Genomic DNA, 21569 nt, shown 5'->3' on the forward strand with positions numbered 1-21569 from the left:
TGTTTGGAAGTTACAATATTTGAGCTTGTTAGAGTTCAAATGTGAATTTCATTAATTTGCTCTGAGGACTTTATACATTCTGTGTTGGCTCCATGAAAAGCAAAAGATTCTTTAAGAAGTGCAATGTCAATGTTTTTTGTTTTGAACCTCTATAGATAGTAGGTTTGTTTTCATATAAGTTGCGATATTCATTTTGATCTTTAACATTTTACAATCAAGGCAAAATAATCCTACATTCACAATATATATATATATATATATATATATATTTGCAAACATACACACACATATACATGCACATATACATCTAAACACATGTGTATAATCAATTTCACACTAACTACAAAATTCACTAAAAAATGACAACTTTTCAAATACACCACCATAGTTCACAAACAAAGTACCAATGGAAAGTTGAAGAGACGAGGAACACATTACTAATATCAATTACACTCAATGCCGCCGGCATTGGTTGGGAAATAGCCGGGAAGTTTCAGCCAAAATCTCCTCCAATGTATCTCACAAACAACTTGGAATTTGGAAAAATGGAGGCCATTTTTGATATCAGGGAATCGGAAACTAGGGGGAGGGACTGAGCTCATGATAGGAGGCTGCCGAAAAGCTGACCAACAAGAGAAACGCTAGCCACTGGCATTCGACTACTGATCTCGGCACATCTGCCAATTAAACAGCCTAAAATTGGACAGCCGAGTTCATTTGGTCATGAGCCACCATGCCGACCAGTGTATGTTGCTGTTCGGCGGCAGGATCATGGCCATGGCCTTTCACCCAGGGAGAAAAGGGTGTTTTTTTTATGAGGAGGAGGAGAGTGCAAGAAGGAGAGGGAAAGAGAAAATGAAAAAGAAAAAGAAAAAGAAAAGAAAATAATATAAAATTTATTATTATCTTTTATAGTGACACATGGCACCATTAGTTGGTGACATGTGCCACTATCAGTTTGTGGCATGTGGCACCCACTAATTAGTGCCATGTGATATGCATCAGGACTCTTCTAACTATTCCCCTGTCCAGTAAAGTCAGTCCTAGAAAAATTAAATACGATTTTACAAACTCATAACTTTTCAATCTAGAAAAATTAAATACGATTTTACAAACTCATAACTTTTCAATCGTAGATCTAATTTAAGTGTGCTACTAGTCTATAGATTTGTATTAACGAGCACTATTACATAACATATGAGTCATCATCAAAATCCTTATAGATAAAAAGTTAACTTCGAATTCGCCAATCAGTCCGAATCACATCTTGTTTTGACCATAACTTTCTATTGTTAGCTTCGATTTTGGCATATTACTAGTTTAAGAACTCATGTCGACGAGTATCTTATCATGGTACGTTAATCAATATAAAATTCCTCTCACAGTAAAAGGGTCAACCATGAGAACTACTTTGTCAACCTTAATAAAATCCAATCAAAATTTCAAATTCGGAGTATTTTATTTGGGTTGGGGTGCTACACATTACATACTTTTTTTAGTTGAAAAACTGTTCATAGTTTAATTTAATTTAATTAAAAATATTTAACAAAATTTTCAAGTATTCAAAATTAATTTTTACAAAATTATAAAAAAAAATTAATTTTTGCAAAAGGAACAAGGGTTTTTCATGTAATTTAATTTTATTAAGGGTATAAAGGGTCATTTAAATTTGCCATCAAAGAGTGTGGATAATTCATTAGAATCATACGGATATTTTTGTATTTATTACAAACTCATATGGTGCAAATGAAACATTTTCTAAAAATATAGTTTTTTGCTAAAAATTTCCTAAAAATATAGTTACAAATCTATTTTAACATACTATTTTATCAAAATAAATTAAAGGGGACCCACATTAGAAAAACTCTGAAAAGTTTCCTAACTTAAAACCGGATAAATTTATATTTTTATTGTGAGGCCACTTAAAATAAATAACAAATATAAATAAATATATATATATATATATATATATATATATATATATATATATATATATTGTTAAAAATAAAAAATTGGGTGGGGGAATAACCCAAATATTTCTTTGCCTAGATTTGAGTGGTAATTACCAACTTAGACTGGAGGACTAAAATTAAATATATATTGAAGTTAATATAAAAAGTAAAAAAACAAAAAAAAAAAAAACAATTTGTCAGACTGCAAAATAAAGCAATTAAAGTTTACATAAATATAAAATTAATACATTATAAATAAATATACAATATAACATACATTTTTAATTTATAAATTATTTAAGTGATTGTGAAATAGGCTCTTTATAAAATAAAAAACAAAAAGATTAAATTTAACTGCATTTGCCTCACCACGCAAAAAAGCATATATTTATGCCAAGGCGTGTATGCCTTACCTCCTGAAATACGGGCTTCACAGGTATAATGTTCTAAATTTTAAACCTCAAAATGTGCCTCACCTCTAGACGTACCCTGAATTTTGCCTTTTAAAACAGTTCTTCAATGGTAAAAGATAATGCCCAAACTTTTGATGGTTGATTGCATCACTGAATTTGTTAATCTAATATACAGTACTAGAAAAAGATAAATTTACAGTGAAATTAAATTTTCCAAAATTTTGTAAATAAATTTGGCATGGTGGCATTACTCTGATGAATTTCTCATGCCCACTTTGTTTGCTCAACCTCATCTAGATTGACTATGACAACTTTGCATCAGCTATATTCGCAATTTTTTTATTTATTTTTTAAAAACAAAATCTAGCAATTCCAAATCAGTGCTAGTCTGTACACGTTTATCTTTCTAGTACGTAGCTTATCTTTAAAATTCGATTAATGTGACCGCGTTTCAAATCCAGGTACTGATGGTGCTTAAAACTATCTGTCATTTTTCTTAATGAAGTCTTATTAAATATTTTACTAGTCCATCTGTTTGCATAAAAAATTATAAAATTTCCTATCGTCTTTACTTTTTGAGTTAAAATTAGCAACGGTGAATATGTAGAGAAAATTATCTTATATTTTCTTGTCTATTTTGTAGTTATATCACCACATACACACACACACACACACACACACACACACACATATATATATATATATATATATATATATATATATATGTGGGAATTTTATAATGTAGATGCGGCATTTTAATTTTTATCGTGTAGATTTATGCGAATGCAATAGGTTTTTAAGAAACTATAATTTTTTGTATGTAGTATTGACAATAATTTTTAAAAATTATTTTTTTTGTATATATTATATATACACATCATAAAAACTATATATATATATATATATATATATATATCTCAATAATATAGATCTCGTTACACATTTACCAAGGAAATATAGATCGAGTTACACTATTGTTACTTTTATACATTTTGCTACATTTGTTAAATTTTTATAAAATTATAAAAAATAGTGTGTGTCAATATATATGATTAATAAGATATTAGAAAGTACAATTTTGAAGAAAAGTTGTCCAAGTGATATCGGTTAAGTTATTACGCCTCTTATACCTGCATCCATATGATAATATTTATAAGATTATGGGTTAGAGACGATGTCTTTTTCCCTTTTAAATTATAAATTGCTAGGATGATAACAAAAAAATGATGAAAAAAATGTATTATTTGTTAAAAGATATACATCAGGATGTGCCATAACAGTTTAAAGCAGAGATATTCAGTTTTATCAATAATATAATATCATTTCATTTAAGAAAAAAAAAAAAAAACAAAGCAAATAAATAATAATTCTTTTAAATGAGATAAGATTATATAAGTTGGACACAAATGAGATAGAAAAAATAGAATATGGAAGATCCCAATATGAAAAAATAATATTAAACAATATAATCTGAGTCAAATTTGTCAACCATGACGTCAAAAAAATAAAAAAATAAAAAGTGTACAAGTGTAGTTACTCTTTGGTCTCCATCAACATTAATTGCCCAATAATACAAGTTTTTGATAGAATATGATGGTCGTAGTTTCAACTAGAAGTGAACAGTTGGAGGGTTATTATTATTATTATTATTTATTTTTTTAAGAAGCAAACTTTTGTAATAGACATCAGGCTAGGACATAGGATAATTAATATGAAATATTAATAAAAGTCAAACGCAGTGAGTGGTGTACAATAGCTGGGTCTATATATAGTGCAGGAAGTGAATCGGATGTATATCAGAACCATATCTACGTGCGTAGGAGACGGTTGAATAGGTAGGATCTTAAAAACATCAAAATTCAGATTCATTTTCGCTTTTTTTTCATTCACTAGTTGCACCTGAGAATGAGGTCTTTTCGCAATCCCATTTAGAGCTGATAGCTATGCTAATACTCCTCAGATCGAATTAATCTTTCACAGGTATAAATAATATATATCTGTATATATATATATATATACGTAATTACCCTTCATTTGTGTTTATATTGTTTTTATATATATATATATATATGTATATATATGTGTGTGTGTGTGTGTGTGTAAAGTATACTTTTTATTGGAAGAAAGTTATGCAGAATAGCATATAAACTTTTATAAAAAATTTTAACAAATATTTTGGACATATGAACATCTTACATGCAGGCCTAAGTAGATTCAGGACCAAAAGACTGTCCCTATATATATTACCCAATTCAAAGTAAGTATATAATTACGATTATAATAACATAATTTGGTTTTAATGAGGATGGTAAGTTAAGAACATCATACATATCTTCAACTTAACATTTCTATTGGAATCTAATTATATATATATATATACATATATATAATGACGAATAAATTTATTGAATTTTATCATGATCAAGGTTATGTCTAAATTTATATATTTATCTATTTTCTTGGAACCTTGTAATTATTTTCTGATTCACAAATCCTTTGATAGAATGTTTGACAATATTCAGATTTATTGAATTTTAGCTTTTTGATCTTGTTTTCTAAAATGATTTTGCCTTGTTATTGTTTAGGCTATCTCACTCTACAATATTCAGAATCCTTTTTATTTTTATTTATTTATTTATTGAATTTTAGCTTTTTGATCATGTTTTCTTAAGTCATTTTGCACAATTCTTGTTATTGTTTTAGCTATCTCACTCTTTGCATTTGTTTTTGTTGATACAATTTTGAAATAATCACCATGCACTCAAGCTAAAACAAAAAACCACTACAAAATTTAGATCAAATTAACCCAAAAAAAAAAATCAAAATAGTGGTATTTTCTCTTTTCTTTTTCTTTTCCATTTTCCTTCTCTTTGCATGTTTGAGTTTTTTTTTTTTTCTTTTTTTTTAGTTGGACAAATTTGCATATTTGAGTTTGATTAATCATATAATAGGTTGACACTCTCAGAAAAAAGATTAAACAAATAAATTAGATCTTTGTAGCTAAGCAAATCTTTGAGATAGTTATAAGGAATAATAATAATAATAATAATAATTTTATCATTAAATTGCTCAAAAAATATAAGCTTCTATTTGTTAACGTATATGATAATTTTATTTTTTTTAAGTAAATATATGATAAAGGGTTCAATTGGTAAGGTATGTATATATTTGAATATTATCTTTTCTAATTTGTAGGCATTTATACTATAAGCTACTAATTTTAAATGAAGATCTTAAAGGTTTTTATATGAAATTGTAATTTTTAAAATGTATTTTTAATTCTCCACGTAATTATTGGACTTTTTTTAAAGTGGTTCTGGAATTCTATTGGATTTAAAAGTATTTTTAATAAAGATATCAATTGTAAAAATTAATACCTATATAAGCAAAGTAGATACAATTCTAAAATCGTTTTTGCTGATGATTTAGAAATTATTAAAGCGAATATTTATTTTAAATTTTTTGAAAATCAAATTTTACTTAAAAAGTAAATTCAATCTAAAAAGGAAAAAAATTTGTAAAATATGTAATTACCTATAACCATTAATATTTTTTTTTTGCATGATATAATTGAAGAATAATTTTTGAATTGATTGTACATTTATGTTACAAAAATATCAATTTTTAAATAATATATATAATAATCTACATTTACAATTGAAGATAGTCATATAGTGATTTATCTAATTTTTCCAATTTTGACAAAACTTGAGCAGGGTTGATTGTGTTAATTGGATGTTAACCCCACGGTTAACTTTTTATGTGGTAAGTTTCGATTTTGACTTCTATATTAATGTTGAATAAAGCTTGCTGACAAATTTCAAGCTATAGTTTAAAATTTATAATCAAAGTAGCTTTAAGAGAATTTAGTTAATTTACCAAAACAGTCCCACTTGGTTTCAAATTGAATGTTTTATTATAAATTCCATTATTTTATCTATTATATATGTCGGTTTCATATATATATATATATATATATACAAATAAATGTATATCTTTATCAAAGTATTATTATTATTATTATTATTATTATTATTATCATCATCTTAAATCATATATAGACGTCTTTCAATATAAAATTTTTTTAAAAAAATCCCAAAATTTCTTCCCTAAGGTAAACAACTCGACAGCAACCCCTTTCTCTTCATGTGTTACCACACGAACCGGTTAAAGCTAGTGGATCTCATCTTTTCTGACGGTTATATCAGCGTAAAAATATGCCACTTATGCCTAAGTAGGACACCATGTTCACATGGTAATATGATGAATCATCATCCAAGCTGGTGTAATTACAAGGAATAACTGAGGGTAGAAAAGAGAGAAACATAAATAAGTACACATTGTTTATGACTTGATTTCGGACCTCATAACCGGTTAAACAATAACACATATATTATTATTTATATGTCAGATTAACGTGACAAATTAACATTTTTAAATTCACAACGCCACTTTGTATTTTTATTTATTTATTTATTTTTGTTTGCTATGCCATTATTCTTCTCAAACAGTTGCAGATACTCGATTATAAATATGTCTCGACAATGCCGACCTTTACCAATAAGAGTTTCCAGTAGTCCTCTTTTGCATTTTTTTATTTTTTATTTTTTATGGTTTTCAACTTACCATTTGTTTTTTTTTTTTTTTTTTTTTTTTTTTTTTTTTTTTTTGTGGTTTAAGTACCTTTATTGACATAGCCACAAATCAATCTACTTAATAATAATAATAATAATAATAATAATAATAATAATAATAATAATAATAATAATAATAATAATCCATCAATCAAACCATTAATTCCCTAATTTTTAATAATCCATTAATTCTCTAAATTTGCCCAGTAAATTAAAGAGTTTACATGCAATATTGATGTCTATTTCTTCATGTAGAAAATATTGGACGTTTCATAATAACCCTCGAGTTGTATTGATTTAAATTAATAAAAAAATCTGTATTGTGCGTGAATTTTTTAGAGGAAGAGAATCCATTAATAAATTGAAAGGGGGAGTGTAACCGTGCAGCTATATAGATGCAGACCAAAGAGAGAACTGGCAATGGAGGATCCAGTTCCGTAGTTGGAGAAGAAAGGTGTTTTACGCCGGTAGAGCAAGATATTTAATTAAAAAAAAAAAAAAAGTTAACGGAAACTAAAAACGTTAAAATCCCAAGAACTGATCTACATTTTTAATCTAACATAATAATTAACGGCATTTATGGTTCTATTTTATTGATTATGTGAACCATATCAGAATATACGTTAGTAAACAATATATGCTGAATAATTTCTCGTGAATATAAATATATTATGTAGTGATAATAGAATTCTGTTACTTGTATCTTCGTGAGATATATTTATATAAAACCTCTTATAACAGTATAGTTAAGTCTAATCTCTAATGCTAGTCTTGGTTACAGAAAAGTTTATCTTTGGTTCATCTTTGGCTTTATCTGATGCCACATATCAATGCCACATATTAGAAGAGTTATGTAGTGTCTATCACCGATTGATTGCTTTTTTCTCAATATATGGTGATTCGAAAGAAAAAAAGTTAATCCATTATGTTGCTTTTGTACGTGCTTAGTTTGCGTTCTTCTGAATACGAAATAACTTGTACCAACCTGATTAATGAGCCTTGTTTCCTTTTCAAAAAAAAAAACAAAAAAAGAATGGTGAAAAAAAAAAAAAAGGATTAATGAGCATACCTAAGGTCGCTGAAGCATTAAAGGTTGGTTGATTTAATAGCACCACGTAGCAAATACTGATTGATTGATGTTTTATATTTTATGGTTATTACTTAATAAGGTGGTTACATTAACTTGTCACAATGTCGATTTTGGGGTAGACATTGTATTTAAATAAAAGCCACCTACTCTACTCAGACAAAAAAACAAATAATTAAAAAAAAAAAAAAGATCACCTATTATAAATTAAATGAAATATAGGAGTTGCTTTCGGCTTAGAAGTGACAACTGACAAGTGAGCGTGAGGTGGCAGAAAGCCAAAAAAAAATTTAAAAAAAAAGCGCGCCGCTGTTTTAGTTTGGGTTTTAATATGGAACCTACACTTTAAATCTTTTCAATTCAAGTAATTAATTTTTATTTTTGATTACAAATATGGGCTATAACAAAATAAAATTGTCAAAATTGTCAAATACGAGGCAAAATAAAAGGTCCAAAAATAAAATTAACCTAAATAATACCAAAAAAAAAAAAGAAAAGGAATGAGGTAACTTATATTATAAGAGTTAATTATGTAGGATCTATATTGAAATCTAATATATATAATTAGTTTAAAATTTTTGAAAATAAAATAAAAAATAAAATTAAAAAAGATGTATTTAATTTAGAATTTAAAAGATTTTAAAATTTTTTAAAAGTTTAAAGGTATTCGATTTAAATTTTAAGAAAGTACATATAAATCTAATAATATTTAATTTAAATTTTGATAGATTTTATAAAAATATATTAAAATTTAGGTGTATTCAATTAGTACTTTATAAAAAAGTTTTTAAAATCTAATAGTATTTAAAAATTTATTAATTTTAAAAAATTTTAAAAATAACAAATTTTAATAAATTTAAAAAAATTTTAACAATAAAATTGTTAAAAAAATTATCACTATAGATTCTTTTAAAATTAATTAAAATTGTAACTAAACTTAAAATTGAATGAATGAAATTGTAAACCCAGGACGTGCGGGTTAGATGGTGCTGTGAAAAGCGCAAAATTGAACTGCTTATGCAGGATGTTTGAATATTTTCAAGTAGATTATGAAAATAAATATAATATATAAATAATATAAATAATGTTTTAAAATAATATTTTTATTGATAATATTTAAAATAAATATTAAATTGATAAGATATTATCATGATAAATATCAATTTTTAAAATATTTATTAGGTATTATAAAATTTTTTTTAAAAATAAAATTATTTTAAAAGGTCAATTTTTTTTTTTTAAAAGAAAACTTGGTAAAATACATAAATTAATTAATAATTATAAATATTCTTTTGATAACAATTTTAAAATTAGTTACAAATTTATATCACTTAAATTTAAACAATATACTTACCAATAAAAATGTTCTTATATTAGGAAGTTTTTTTTTTCTTTTCCAACCAAAAATAGCATTGTATTAATTAATACAATGAGAGGGAATCATGCATAGAACCAAACATGCCCACATATACAGTTAACCTTTTAAAATTATTATTATTATTCTTGATACGGTAGGATGAATTTTATCACTCTCTTATTTCCCAATCAAATAAGAAGGGTAAATCTAAAATATATCACATTACTAAACAATTAGAATTATGCCGGTCCAGTGAAAATATGACTGGAGTCCTAATTATATTATATTTTTATATCTGAATATTAACATTTATTCTATATATTTTATTTTACAAAACGCCTAATGACAAGCCTATACATATTAGGGTCATGAAAAGCCTATATTAGGTGTCGTGAATAATTTATTTTACACGCTATCTTGTATTTTCACAAAAAGTTCAAATTTTCTTCTCATTTTACCATTAAAAGGTCTTTGGTCAATACCATACTACACTGACACTCCAAGAACCTGATATTTCTTCCTTATTTTGCATACCTACAAGTTTTTTGACAGGCGAAAATGCAAGACAAGATATTTTGAGCCGAGGAGTAAACTTTGGAACATTGACGGCCTATGCTTTTTAGCTATTAATTATAATATAAAATATATATATATATATATATATATATATATATATTTGATAAATTAGGTAGGGAAGATGTTTTAATCACTAGGCTTTAAATCCAGAACTTGACAGGGATGGAGCTAGGATCTTGATCTTGGACGGGCGAAGATTTGTTCAAAAAAATTCACAATAAAAAATTTTAATATACAACATTTCATTGTAGCCAAAAAAATAAAAAATAAAAACACACATTTTTAATTTAACAAAATATAAACTATGAAAAATATATAATTTTTTTATAATGTTTTTTTTTTTTTTAATATAATGTTTCACCTCAATAATATATCTATTCATTAAAAAAAAAAAGAAAGAAAACTTAAATAAAAAAGGTACCTTTCATTATCTCAAAGGGTAAATAAAAATAGTATCTTTCATTATCTGAAAGGATATTTACATTAATAGTTCTTAAATTATGTTCTCAGTTGCATTTCAGTCCACGAAATTTTGTTTGACACTTTTATCCCTAAATGAAGAGGAATGGTACATCACCGGGCCGCATAGAAATTTTCATCCAAAAACTTGACAAGATAGGCACATGGGTCTCACATGGCCCTTTTCTGAAGGTAGTGTTTTAATTTAAGTTTTTTTTTTTTTTTTTTTTTTTAATGAATAAATGAGATTAAATGATGTAAAAATACATCTATGTCCTAAAAAGAAGGGCCATATGAGATCCATGTGCTTTTTTGTCAAGTTTTTTGAGGGAAATTTCCATTTGGCATGGTGGTGCACCATTCTTCTTAGTCTGGGGATGGAAATGCCACCAAAAAAAAAAAAAACAAAAAAAAAAAGGAGAAAAAAAAAAGGAGGTAAGTCTGGGGACAAATGTGCAACAAGCAATATAATTTAGTGACTACCGGTGCAAGTATCCCTTTTATCAAATCTCTAAAATCATGTATAATTGAATCTATACTAAGTTTTTCTACAATTTCTTTCTCAATGTAAGGAATCAATTAGTTAGTAAGAAAGTTATCATCCATTTTGTTTCAAAGCCTAGTCTTCACAATACGCATAACCAATAATGATCGCTATGTAGTTGTAGTAAAGACTGAAAGAGTGAGCACAAGCACCCTATAACTAGTGCATACCTTGTTGATCTTCTAACTTTTGCCATCCATTGATGTAAATCGTATATCTTGAACAAACTTTTAAATTTTGAATGCCCAACAGCATTATATTCATAATGTTGAAGTTCGATATTCTTAATTTCATCTTTTCATGATCTTCAAAACCTTACAAATAAATTTTTTTATCAACTGTCAAATATTATCCTTTTTGAAAGATTTTTATGCTTCAAAAGGATTTAAAGGCAAACTGAGAATAGGTAGCTCAACAACATGCTCATTAAATAGACTAGTTAATTCTTACTACTGTCATATTGCAGTACAAAAGATATAAACCTAATAATGATGCTCAATAGTAATTTCATCTTGTTGATTATGAGCTCAACCTCTTCTAGCAACATAACAAGCATTCATATTTAGAACATTTATTTTGTGTGCCTCACAAAATGAATTGACTTTGATAAGTAAGTTATTCAAACCATCGTTTTTCAAATTTTGAATAAGTGCCTTGGTTGATGAAATAAAATTCATAACATTCAAACTATCTCGAGATTGGCATTATATAGCTTGGTAAAGTGAATCAGTAATTTCTATTATGTCTTTCATGAGATGCAATATGAAAACAAATTCATATGAAGTTAACACCTCATAAGCATAGCTTGCTTCTCCTTGTTGAGAATGAATAGTAGTATCCTCATCGATAATATTAAGTAAAACTAGACATGTCATATTGAACACTATTATCAAGCTCCCAACGTGTATCTCTAGTTTACTGTAAGTTGCCAATATGATTAGGTCCTTTCCCACTTTCAATCTCAATGATAGTAATCATATTTAAAATTTCAGCAGCTTGAGCAAGTTTAAAGTCACACTACGCGAAACTCGCTGATTAGCGACGCAATTAAATGCGTTAAATGCAATAAATAGAGATGCATTTCACAAAGTCGCCAAACGTTGTGTCGCTAAAAACATTATACCAACAGCGATGCAGAAATAAAAGTCGCCAAATGTGGACGAAACAGCGATGCAATACAAAAATAAGTCGCTAAATGTAAAGAGACTTGCAACACTAAATATAGAGAAATCTACGACTCTAACTCTCTACGTCACTAATTTTTATGTCTATACTGCGTTGCTGTTTTATGTAAATTCATACGTCACTAATATGGAAGAAACAACGACTCTACATTTTATGCATCGCTAATTGTTAGAATTTTTAGCGATTTATTATAATTCGTCGCTGTTTTATTTAAACATATGTGTCACTAAATTGTAGAATTTTTAGCGACTTATGGAGTTATACGTCGCCGTTTACTTAGAACTACGTGTCGCTAATTTCATATATGTTTAACCTTTAGCGACTCATTGTTTTGCGTCGCTATCTATTTAAATAAAAGCTTCACTAAAAACAAGGACGCAAGTCTAGAGCATCGCTAAAGATCGAAAATGGTGACCATTGTAACAGCCCAGACAACCCGTGTCTGATATTGTCCTCTTTGAGCCTGGGGAATCCTCTTACAACTCAGCCCTCAAGGTTTTGTCAAAATGCGTCGTACGAGAAAGATATTCACACCCATTTATATGGCATGCTTCGTTTCCCTTTCCAACCGATGTGGGACTTCACAATCCTCCTCCTTTGGAGCCCAGTGTCCTCGCTGGCACATCGACCCGGGTACTGGCTCTGATACCATTTGTAAGAGCCCAGACTACCCGCATGTAGATATTGTCTGCTTTGGGCCTGGGGAATCCTCTTACAACCTAGCTCTCACGGGTTTAAAACATGTCTACAAGGGAAAGGTATCCACACGCTTATAAGCCATGCTTCATTCCCCTTTCCAACCGATGTGGGACTTCACAATACTTCGTTCCCCTTTCCAACTGATGTGGGACTTCACAATCCTCCCCCTTTGGGGCCCAACGTCTTCCCTGGCACACCGATCCGGGTCCGGCTCTGATACCATCTGTGACAGCCCAGACCACCCGCATGTAGATATTGTCCGCTTTGGGCCTGGGGAATCCTTTTACAACCCAGCCTCATGGGTTTGAAATGCATCTCAGTGATTAGGGGGAATCCTCTTCCAACCCTTACCTGCCAGTCCCACTGGCCCGGGCCTTCCAGGCCCAACCGAGATATTGTCCGCTTTGGACGCTAGGTGGTGAGCCCAATCCTACCCCTCACGATTTTACTTTCCCTCATGGAAACGTGTCTACAAGGGAAAGGTATCCACACACTTATAAGCCATGCTTCGTTCCCCTTTCTAACCAATGTGGGACTTCACAATCCTCTTCCCCTGGGGCCCAGCGTCCTCGCTGGCACACCGATCTGGGTCCAGCTCTGATATCATCTGTGATAGCCTAGACCATCCGCGTTCGATATTGTCCGCTTTGGGCCTGGGGAATCCTCTTACAACCCAGCCGTTAAGGTTTTGTCAAAACGCGTCGTACAAGAAAGGTATCCACACCCATTTATATGGCATGCTTCATTCTCCTTTCCAACCGATGTGGGACTTCACAACCATATTGTTATTATGTGTCGCTAAAGGTTGCAAATGGCGACAATGTTATTATTTTGCATCGCTAACAGTCAAAAATGGCAACCATGTTGTTATTATGCACCGCTAAAGGTAAAAAATGGCGACAATGTTGTTATTATGCGTCACTACAAGTCTTTTTAACGTCAATTTTCTTCTTATACGTCGCCGTTGCTTTTTTTTTAATTGTTAAAATTTATTAAAAAATAATAAATTAAAAAAAAATTACAATTAGCTTCGGAGAAGGTCCGGATGGCGGCCTGAACAATGGCTGTGGCAGAGCAAGAAAGTGGATTCTTGATCATGGTGGCGCCATGTACTCTGCATCTTGGGGAAAGACTTGGATGGCTGTATGAATAATATGAATATTCATTTCAAGACTACTATCTCAATTACAGAATAATAATTACATAAAACTTGTTGCACATATAATTAATTGCAGATTTTGGGTGTGTATGATTGGGAAGGAAGCAACCCAACGCCACCAGAGTTTTGGTTCCATCAAACTCTAGTCCCTTTGCATCCATGTAAGCATCATGTCCAGCATATACTTTACTCGGTCACAACCAATCCACCAGTTATATATATACATATATACATATATATATATATATATATATATATGTGTGTGTGTGTGTGAAGTCCCACATTGGTTGGAAAGGGGAACGAAACACACCTTATAAGGTGGTGTGGATACATTTTTCGTACGACGCATTTTAACAAAGCCTTGAGGGCTGGGTTGTAAGAGGACTCCCCAGGCCCAAAGAGGACAATATCGGACGCAGGTGGTCTGGGCTGTCACAGATAGTATCAGAGCCGGACCCGAATCGGTGTGCCAGCGAGGACGCTGGACCTCAAGGGGGGAGGATTGTGAAGTCCCACATTAGTTGGAAAAGGGAACGAAGCACGCCTTATAAGGTGGTGTGTATAACTTTCCCGTACGATGTGTTCCCATGAGGGAAAGTAAAACCATACGGACTGGGCCCAAAGCGGACAATATCGGACGTGGGTGGTCTGGGCTGTCACAGATTGTATCAGAGTCGGATCCGGATAGGTGTGCCAGTGAGGACGCTGGGCCACAAGGGGGGAGGATTGTGAAGTCCCACATCGTTTGGAGAGGAAAATGAAGCACGCCTTATAAAGTGATGTGGATACCTTTCCCGTACGATGCGTTTTGACAAAACCTTGAGGGCTGGGTTGTAAGAGGATTCCCCAGGCACAAAGAGGACAATATCAGATGCGGGTGGTCTGGGCTGTCACAGATGGTATCAGAGTCGGACTCGGATCGGTGTGCCAGCGAGGACGTTGGGCTCCAAGGGAGGAGGATTGTGAAGTCCCATATCGGTTGGAAAGGGAAACGAAGCACGCCTTATAAGGTGGTGTGGATACTTTTCTCATACGACACATTCCCATGAGAGAATGTAAAACTGTGCAGGCTCGGCCTAAAATGGACAATATTGTGATTGGGCCTGGAAGTCCGCGCCTGTGGGATTGGTAGGTAGTAGTTGTAAGAGGATTCCCCCTAACCATTACGATGCGTTTTGACAAAACCTTGAGGGTTGGGTTGTAAGAGGATTTTCCAGGTCCAAAGAGGACAATATCGGACGCGGATGGTCTGGATATATATATATATATATATATATATATATAATCACTTTTAATAGATTAGGCTTTCTTTTTTAGCACTTAAATTGCTTTAAGAATTAAAATTTAAAATTTTATTTGCATTTCATCTATCTCTAAAGAATATACCTTCCTAAAATAAGATTTTGTAGGAATTTGTGAATAGAAATTATAAATATTATTTATTTATTTATCTATTTGGTTACCATAATACTTAAAATACTAGAGTTTTATTTTAAAGTAAATAAATAATAAATAAAATAATAAGAAATAGTGTTCTAGTGAAAGAATACATCTTCAGAGTGAAAATGTGCCTATTATTTTAAACGAAGCAACTTTTAATGCTTCGTACATTCTGAAGCATTGGGTTTCTTCATATAGATGCAATCTTTTCTATTATAACTAATATATTTCTTTGACTAAAGAATAACAATAGAAAGAAATATTCATTATTTTTAGTTTTTGCATCATTCATTCAAAAAAACAGAGAGAGAATGAAACATAAAGTTGTTCGTTGTTTCTGAGAATTTGGAATGTTACTATTCTCATAAAGTAGTCATTGTATCCTGGGAGACATTCGCCATCTATCAATCCATTGAGCACCAGTGCAGGGCGAAAATTATCTTAAGGCTAAAGAATCAAATTCTTGCCTCGACTAACAGGTTTTTCTATCATCTTCTTCTTGTGTATGTGTATTTGGTATTTACGTTTTTAGTAGTAGAAACCCACATCTAGGATAACAGATTTTAAATATTAACCTATAATATTAAAATTATCAAATTGATCAGATGTGGACCGGCTATACATATATAGTCAACTCAAGCTTTATATATAACTTAATTTGTAAGTTATATCAATATGCAACCAAGATGTTATGCTACTATAATTTGACATTCATGCCTATGTCGTATTTGTATGGAAAGAGGTTTGTAGGTATAATAGCCCAGTCCACCTGCATGAGATATTGTCCGCTTTGGGTCCCGTCCGCAAGGTTTTAAAAGGGCTCTCAAGGGAAAGGTATCCACACCCCCTTATAAGGCATGCTTCGTTTTCCTTTTCAACCGATGCGGGATCTCACAGTAGGGGCCATCACACCTCTCATTCAACAACTTAGAGAAGAAATCTACAACCAACCCTACGATCAAATCAAATGGGCCAAAGTCCGCCATTGTTGTGCAAAGGTGAAACATTTTATTATTTTGCAAATTCATAAAAAAAAAAAAATTGAATGTGCTCTGCATATTTAAATGACTAACATGTATTTGTTAATAATTAATGCAGGAGGATAAGTACTACCCTCATGGTAGATTACAACGCCTAATATGGGATAGTTTTTACTATGTGGCTGAGCCTCTTCTGAATAGCAGGTTCTTCAAAAGGATAAGAGAGAGTGCTGTCCAAAAAGCAATAGACCATATTCATTATGAAGATGAGAACAGTCGGTATATTACCATTGGATGCATAGAAAAGGTAATTAAAGCCTTAATTTGTAAATTTAGCAAATATTAACTCGATAAGAGAGATTAATTGAAATTGTTGTACAAAATGCAATCAATGTTTAAGTCTCTCTGTTACTCCATATGACAGCCATTGATGATGCTTGCTTGCTGGGTGGATGATCCCAATGGTGAATATTTTAAGAAGCATATTCCAAGAGTTGCTGATTACTTATGGATTGCAGAAGATGGATTGACCATGCAAGTTAGTATTTTTTTTTTTTTTTGGTTTATTATTAATTTGTAAGAAAAACATATGCATTGAAATCAAAAGAAAAATATATACTAATTGGGATTTGGAATATTTTTTCTAGAGCTTTGGGAGTCAGACATGGGATGTTAGTCTTTCAATTCAAGCTCTGCTTGCTGCGAATGTCAGTAATGAAATTGGACCTGTACTGAAGAAAGCACATGAGTTTTTGAAGATGTCACAGGTTTTTCATTAAATCCAACACATTTCTTCATTAATAACTTGATGTGGAATTTTTCTCCTTAATTGTAAAATATATCAATATTTGATAAGGTGAGGGTTAATCCTTATGGTGACTACTTAGCCCATTTTCGCCACACTTCTAAAGGAGCATGGACTTTCGCTGATAGAGATCATGATTGGCAAGTTTCTAATTGTACTGCAGAAGCTCTCGAGGTATACCTTCTTTTTTTTTTGGGCATACATATTCACATTTCCATAAGTCCCTCATAACTAGTCCCTCACCATATCAAAACTGCATATGTATTTGTGTTGCCTTAATTGCCACCACATAACATAAATATGAAATATTATTAATCATCATATATTTCAGCGTTGCTTGATGCTCAAAACCTTGCCACCGGAACTTGTGGGTGAGCCAATGGAACCGGAGTGTTTAAACGATGCAGTTAATGTCGTACTTTCGCTACAGGTAATTTGTGAAGAAATACTAAAGTTCGCAATTACATGTTTCTTACTTCCATTTTGAAGTGTAAACGATGAAAAAGATGTTTTATGGATTGAAATCAGAGTAAAAATGGTGGTGTATGTAACACCCCGTCCCGAACCATGTCGGAATTTTTGCACGTTGACCGAGGTTGACCGTTGACCGTTGACCAAGGGGTCAAAAGTTGACTTTTTGATCCGGTTGGAATACTGGGTTGACTGAGGTACCGTTACGAAGTACACGTTGGCACGAGTTCGTAGACTGGTAGCACGTTGAAAACGGAGCTACGGTTTGAAAGTTTTGAGCAAAGCAAGTTGGGGTCCAAACTGTCCAAGGGGTGCCGGAGTTCACTTTTTATTCATGCAAGGTTGAGCGTTGACTCATGCATGGTTGTGAAGTGCTCGTCGATACGAGTCCGTAGACTAGCGGCACGTTCGATTTGGACATGTGGTTTGAAAGTTATGGACCTGTAAAGTTTTTCAAATACTGTATTATTTTATTATTATTTTTACATGCATAACGATGTGCCACGTGTGACTCAATGAAGGTGGCCATGTGTCACCATGGTGAAATGCCACATGTCAACCATGTGTAAAAATCAAATTGTTTTATTATTATTTTAAATAATAATATTAGTATTTAATTATTTTTATTTTTATTTTATTTCTTTTTCTTTTCCTTTTTCTTTTCTTTTTCTTTTTCTTTTTCTTTTCTTTTCCCCACGTGGGAAAACACCCTTCCTTTTCTTTTTTTCTTTTTTTCCCTTCTTCCCTGAGCCCGATCGACTTAAACAAAACGCAGCAACACCTTTCCCTCTTTCTCTCTCCTTTGACTCTCTCCCTCTCCCTGTTTGACCGGTGTTTCGCCGGATTTCAGTCGCCTGAATGCTACACGCGCCGGCCACCAAGGAAGCCCGCCACCTCGCGACCTCGGCCACCAAGTTTCCCGGCCAGCCGCCGCCGGACGCGTCCAGATCGGGCCGGCGAAGTCGCGGCGGCGGGTGGAAATTTTTCCGGCGATTCTCGCCGTTTCCGACCAACCCAGCCCGTCCCATACCTCTATCCCACTATTTTCGACCCCTCTGAGTCCATTTCCGGGGTTAGTTTGCCCAAAATCCCCACCGTTTGAAAGATCCCTCAAGATCAAAACCGATCGAAGCTTTCCGGCCACCTCCGGCGGAATTGGGGTCGATGGAGACCGGATTAGTGATCCTCATTCCACGAGCTTCTATTCGGTATATCATTCACCTATTTTGGTTAACGTTTGCGTTTAAACCCCCCCGGGTACCGGGTATTATTTATCCGAATAAAATATTAATTTATTTGACTGTCTGTGAATTTTGTTCTAGGAGCACCGGTGAGTCGTAGAATTGATCCCGTGGTGGATCATGGGTTAATTGCGTGCTCCAGGTGAGTGACCCACCTTTAAAAATATTTTTGGGGTAATTAATTGTATTTATGTGGTATTAATTTAATATCTGTAATTTGTGCTCATGTGGTGTATTTTAAATATAATCGGGAAAAAATATTATTTTATATATATATTTACCCATTGGTGCTAAATGAAATGTTGGGGTCATTAGAAAATTCCCGATTATTATTTTATTGTGATTAAATGATATTTATTACACATGAGCAAGTATTTTCAGTAATTGATTGTGTCTGGATTTTATATCATTTTTGGTCAATTAATTATATTTAAATTGGTATTTAAATTATGCTCATGTGGTGTGATTTATTTATGAATTATATTGTGGTTTAATTTATTATGCATGAGCAAGGTGTATTTTGGTGGCATTTGTACATGGTTTTTAAAATTGATTTTCCGGGCATAGCTGGGTTAAATATTTTATGAAAATATTGGTTTGAATTTTATAAATTATGCCCGCGGTATTTTTATGGTTGCATCTCGTATTTCGAAGAAAATTGTGATTTGTGGTTATCAATGTTTCATACCGGGTTGTTTAAATAAAAATATGTGGGATGGTGTTTTGTGAAAATTTGGTATACTTCCCACGGTGGTTTTTGGAAAAACGGTACGGTTGGTTATTATTGTTAATGGTTATTTTTAGACGCACTCATACAGTATTGGTGTTCTGGTGTATGGTGTATGGACACGTGGTAGCACGCGGTTATTATGTGGTTTAGCGTGCGGTTATTACTTCACCCGTGAGTTGCCATTGGACCGTGGGCAGGCAAGGTTATTGTTGTGCACAGCCGCCCCCCTCCTTGGCCGGGTGATGGTTTTAGCAGCGGTACTATCGGGACGCCGAAGTGACCGTTGCAGGTTTCTCTCTTTAACCTCCCGCCAGTCGATGCTCAGGACGCTGGGTATCGGAGGGCATCACCGGTATATGGTGTGGTGCGTCGGTGTAAATTGCAAATAATGTTTTAAACCCCAAAGGTGTTCTATAATTATTTATTATAATTTATTGCAGTTTAATTATATTTGGGGTATTTATTTATTTATTTATTTGTTGTTTATTAATTTGTTTGGTTCCTTGGTTTTTGGGAAGTACGTACAAGGGTTTTGTGAAAATGTTTTAAAAGGGGAACTTTTCCAACTGAGAGAATTGTAAGGGTTTTGAGAGAAATTATTACTTTTCAATTAATTATTATCTATCTACTGTATTACTGTGGTATTATATTGTATAGTAGATAGGGTCACTCACTGAGATGATTAGCATCTTACACTCTTAAATTCCGTTCCCCTAGGTCCAGGTTGGAGACGTTGATTGTCCGGGGCGAGCCCAACGTCTCAGTTCGTTGCCGAAGGTTCAAGAAGTTTTCTTCCCTTTTTCCTCTCTGTATTGTATTATTTCTTTATCCGTCATTTTATAAATTCCACATGTATCTGTATAATGCTCTGTATACTGTATTGGACGTGTAGTTGTTTTTATGCACTGGGTTGCTGCTGTTGTTTTCTTTTGAAGTGCTGAAATTTGTGGAATCACTTTGTAGTTTGTGGGAGGAATAAGGGGATGTTTTTAGAAGTGTGTTTTCAGTGCAGGTAATTGGTGGTAAGTAAATCCCTTAGGGGAGGCTCTGCCGGATTTTCTGTTGGAGGGTTCGGTAGGTGTCAGGACCCGTCCAGAATTCCTCCTCCGGAACCCTAGACAGCCCTGATCCCAGGGACATACCACCGAACCTTCCAACGGAAAATCCGGCAGCACCTCCCCTAAGGGATTTACTTACCACAAATTTACCTGCACTGAAAACACACTTCAAAAATATCCCCTTATTCCTCCCACAAACTACAAATTGGTTCCACAAATTTCAGCACTTCAAAACAAAAATACAGTAATCCAGTGCAAGATAAATACAACAAGAGTGAAAGAAATAGTACAACTGCAATAAAGAAGAACAGGGTACTTCACGAAGTAAAACAGAGATGAAGATCAAGTCCGCTCTGGATGAACACCGACAACCTGGTACCTAGAGGAACGAAATTTAAGAGTGTGAGATGCTAATCATCTCAGTGAGCGACCCTACTACTATACCATATAATATCACAGTAATAAGTATAAATAATAATTATTTGGAAATAATAATTTCTCTCAAAATCCTTACAATTCTCTCAGTTGGAAAGGTTCCCCTTTTAAAACATTTTCACAAAACCCTTTATTCATATTCCCCGAAAACCAAGACATCAAATAATTAAATACCGGAAGCAGTAATAATTAATTTTATTTTTCCAATACAGTTTCCAAACATTTTATTTTTAAAACACAGTTCTGAAAATCATTTGATGCACCCACTATATACCAGTGGCGCCAGAGTACCCAGCGTCCCGAGGTACTGCCAGACAGGAGGTTATAGAGAGAAACCGGCATAC

At 32.3% G+C, this 21569-nt stretch overlaps 1 protein-coding gene and 1 long non-coding RNA gene across 2 annotated transcripts in view; both read left to right on the top strand.

Annotated features, from left to right (window-relative positions):
• Positions 1–4094: 4094 nt before the first annotated feature.
• LOC125423364 (uncharacterized) lies at positions 4095–8279 on the top strand. Its single transcript, XR_007241924.2, has 3 exons — positions 4095–4345; positions 4568–4622; positions 6082–8279. It is a non-coding gene; the product is annotated as an uncharacterized LOC125423364 (long non-coding RNA).
• A 5719-nt stretch (positions 8280–13998) lies between these two features.
• LOC125419860 (beta-amyrin synthase 1-like) overlaps positions 13999–21569 on the top strand; it is a 61133-nt gene continuing 53562 nt past the window's right edge. Inside the window, exons 1-10 of the mRNA XM_060815372.1 lie at positions 13999–14049; positions 14142–14237; positions 16192–16255; positions 16406–16503; positions 16604–16792; positions 16910–17023; positions 17133–17252; positions 17342–17464; positions 17622–17720; positions 17819–17833. Of these exons, the coding sequence (XP_060671355.1) occupies positions 14014–14049; positions 14142–14237; positions 16192–16255; positions 16406–16503; positions 16604–16792; positions 16910–17023; positions 17133–17252; positions 17342–17464; positions 17622–17720; positions 17819–17833 (954 nt within the window). The 5' untranslated portion in view covers positions 13999–14013. The remainder of the gene's footprint in view (positions 14050–14141; positions 14238–16191; positions 16256–16405; positions 16504–16603; positions 16793–16909; positions 17024–17132; positions 17253–17341; positions 17465–17621; positions 17721–17818; positions 17834–21569) is intronic.

Source organism: Ziziphus jujuba, chromosome 3, assembly GCF_031755915.1.
Source record: "Ziziphus jujuba cultivar Dongzao chromosome 3, ASM3175591v1".
Taxonomy (NCBI): Eukaryota; Viridiplantae; Streptophyta; class Magnoliopsida; order Rosales; family Rhamnaceae; genus Ziziphus; species Ziziphus jujuba.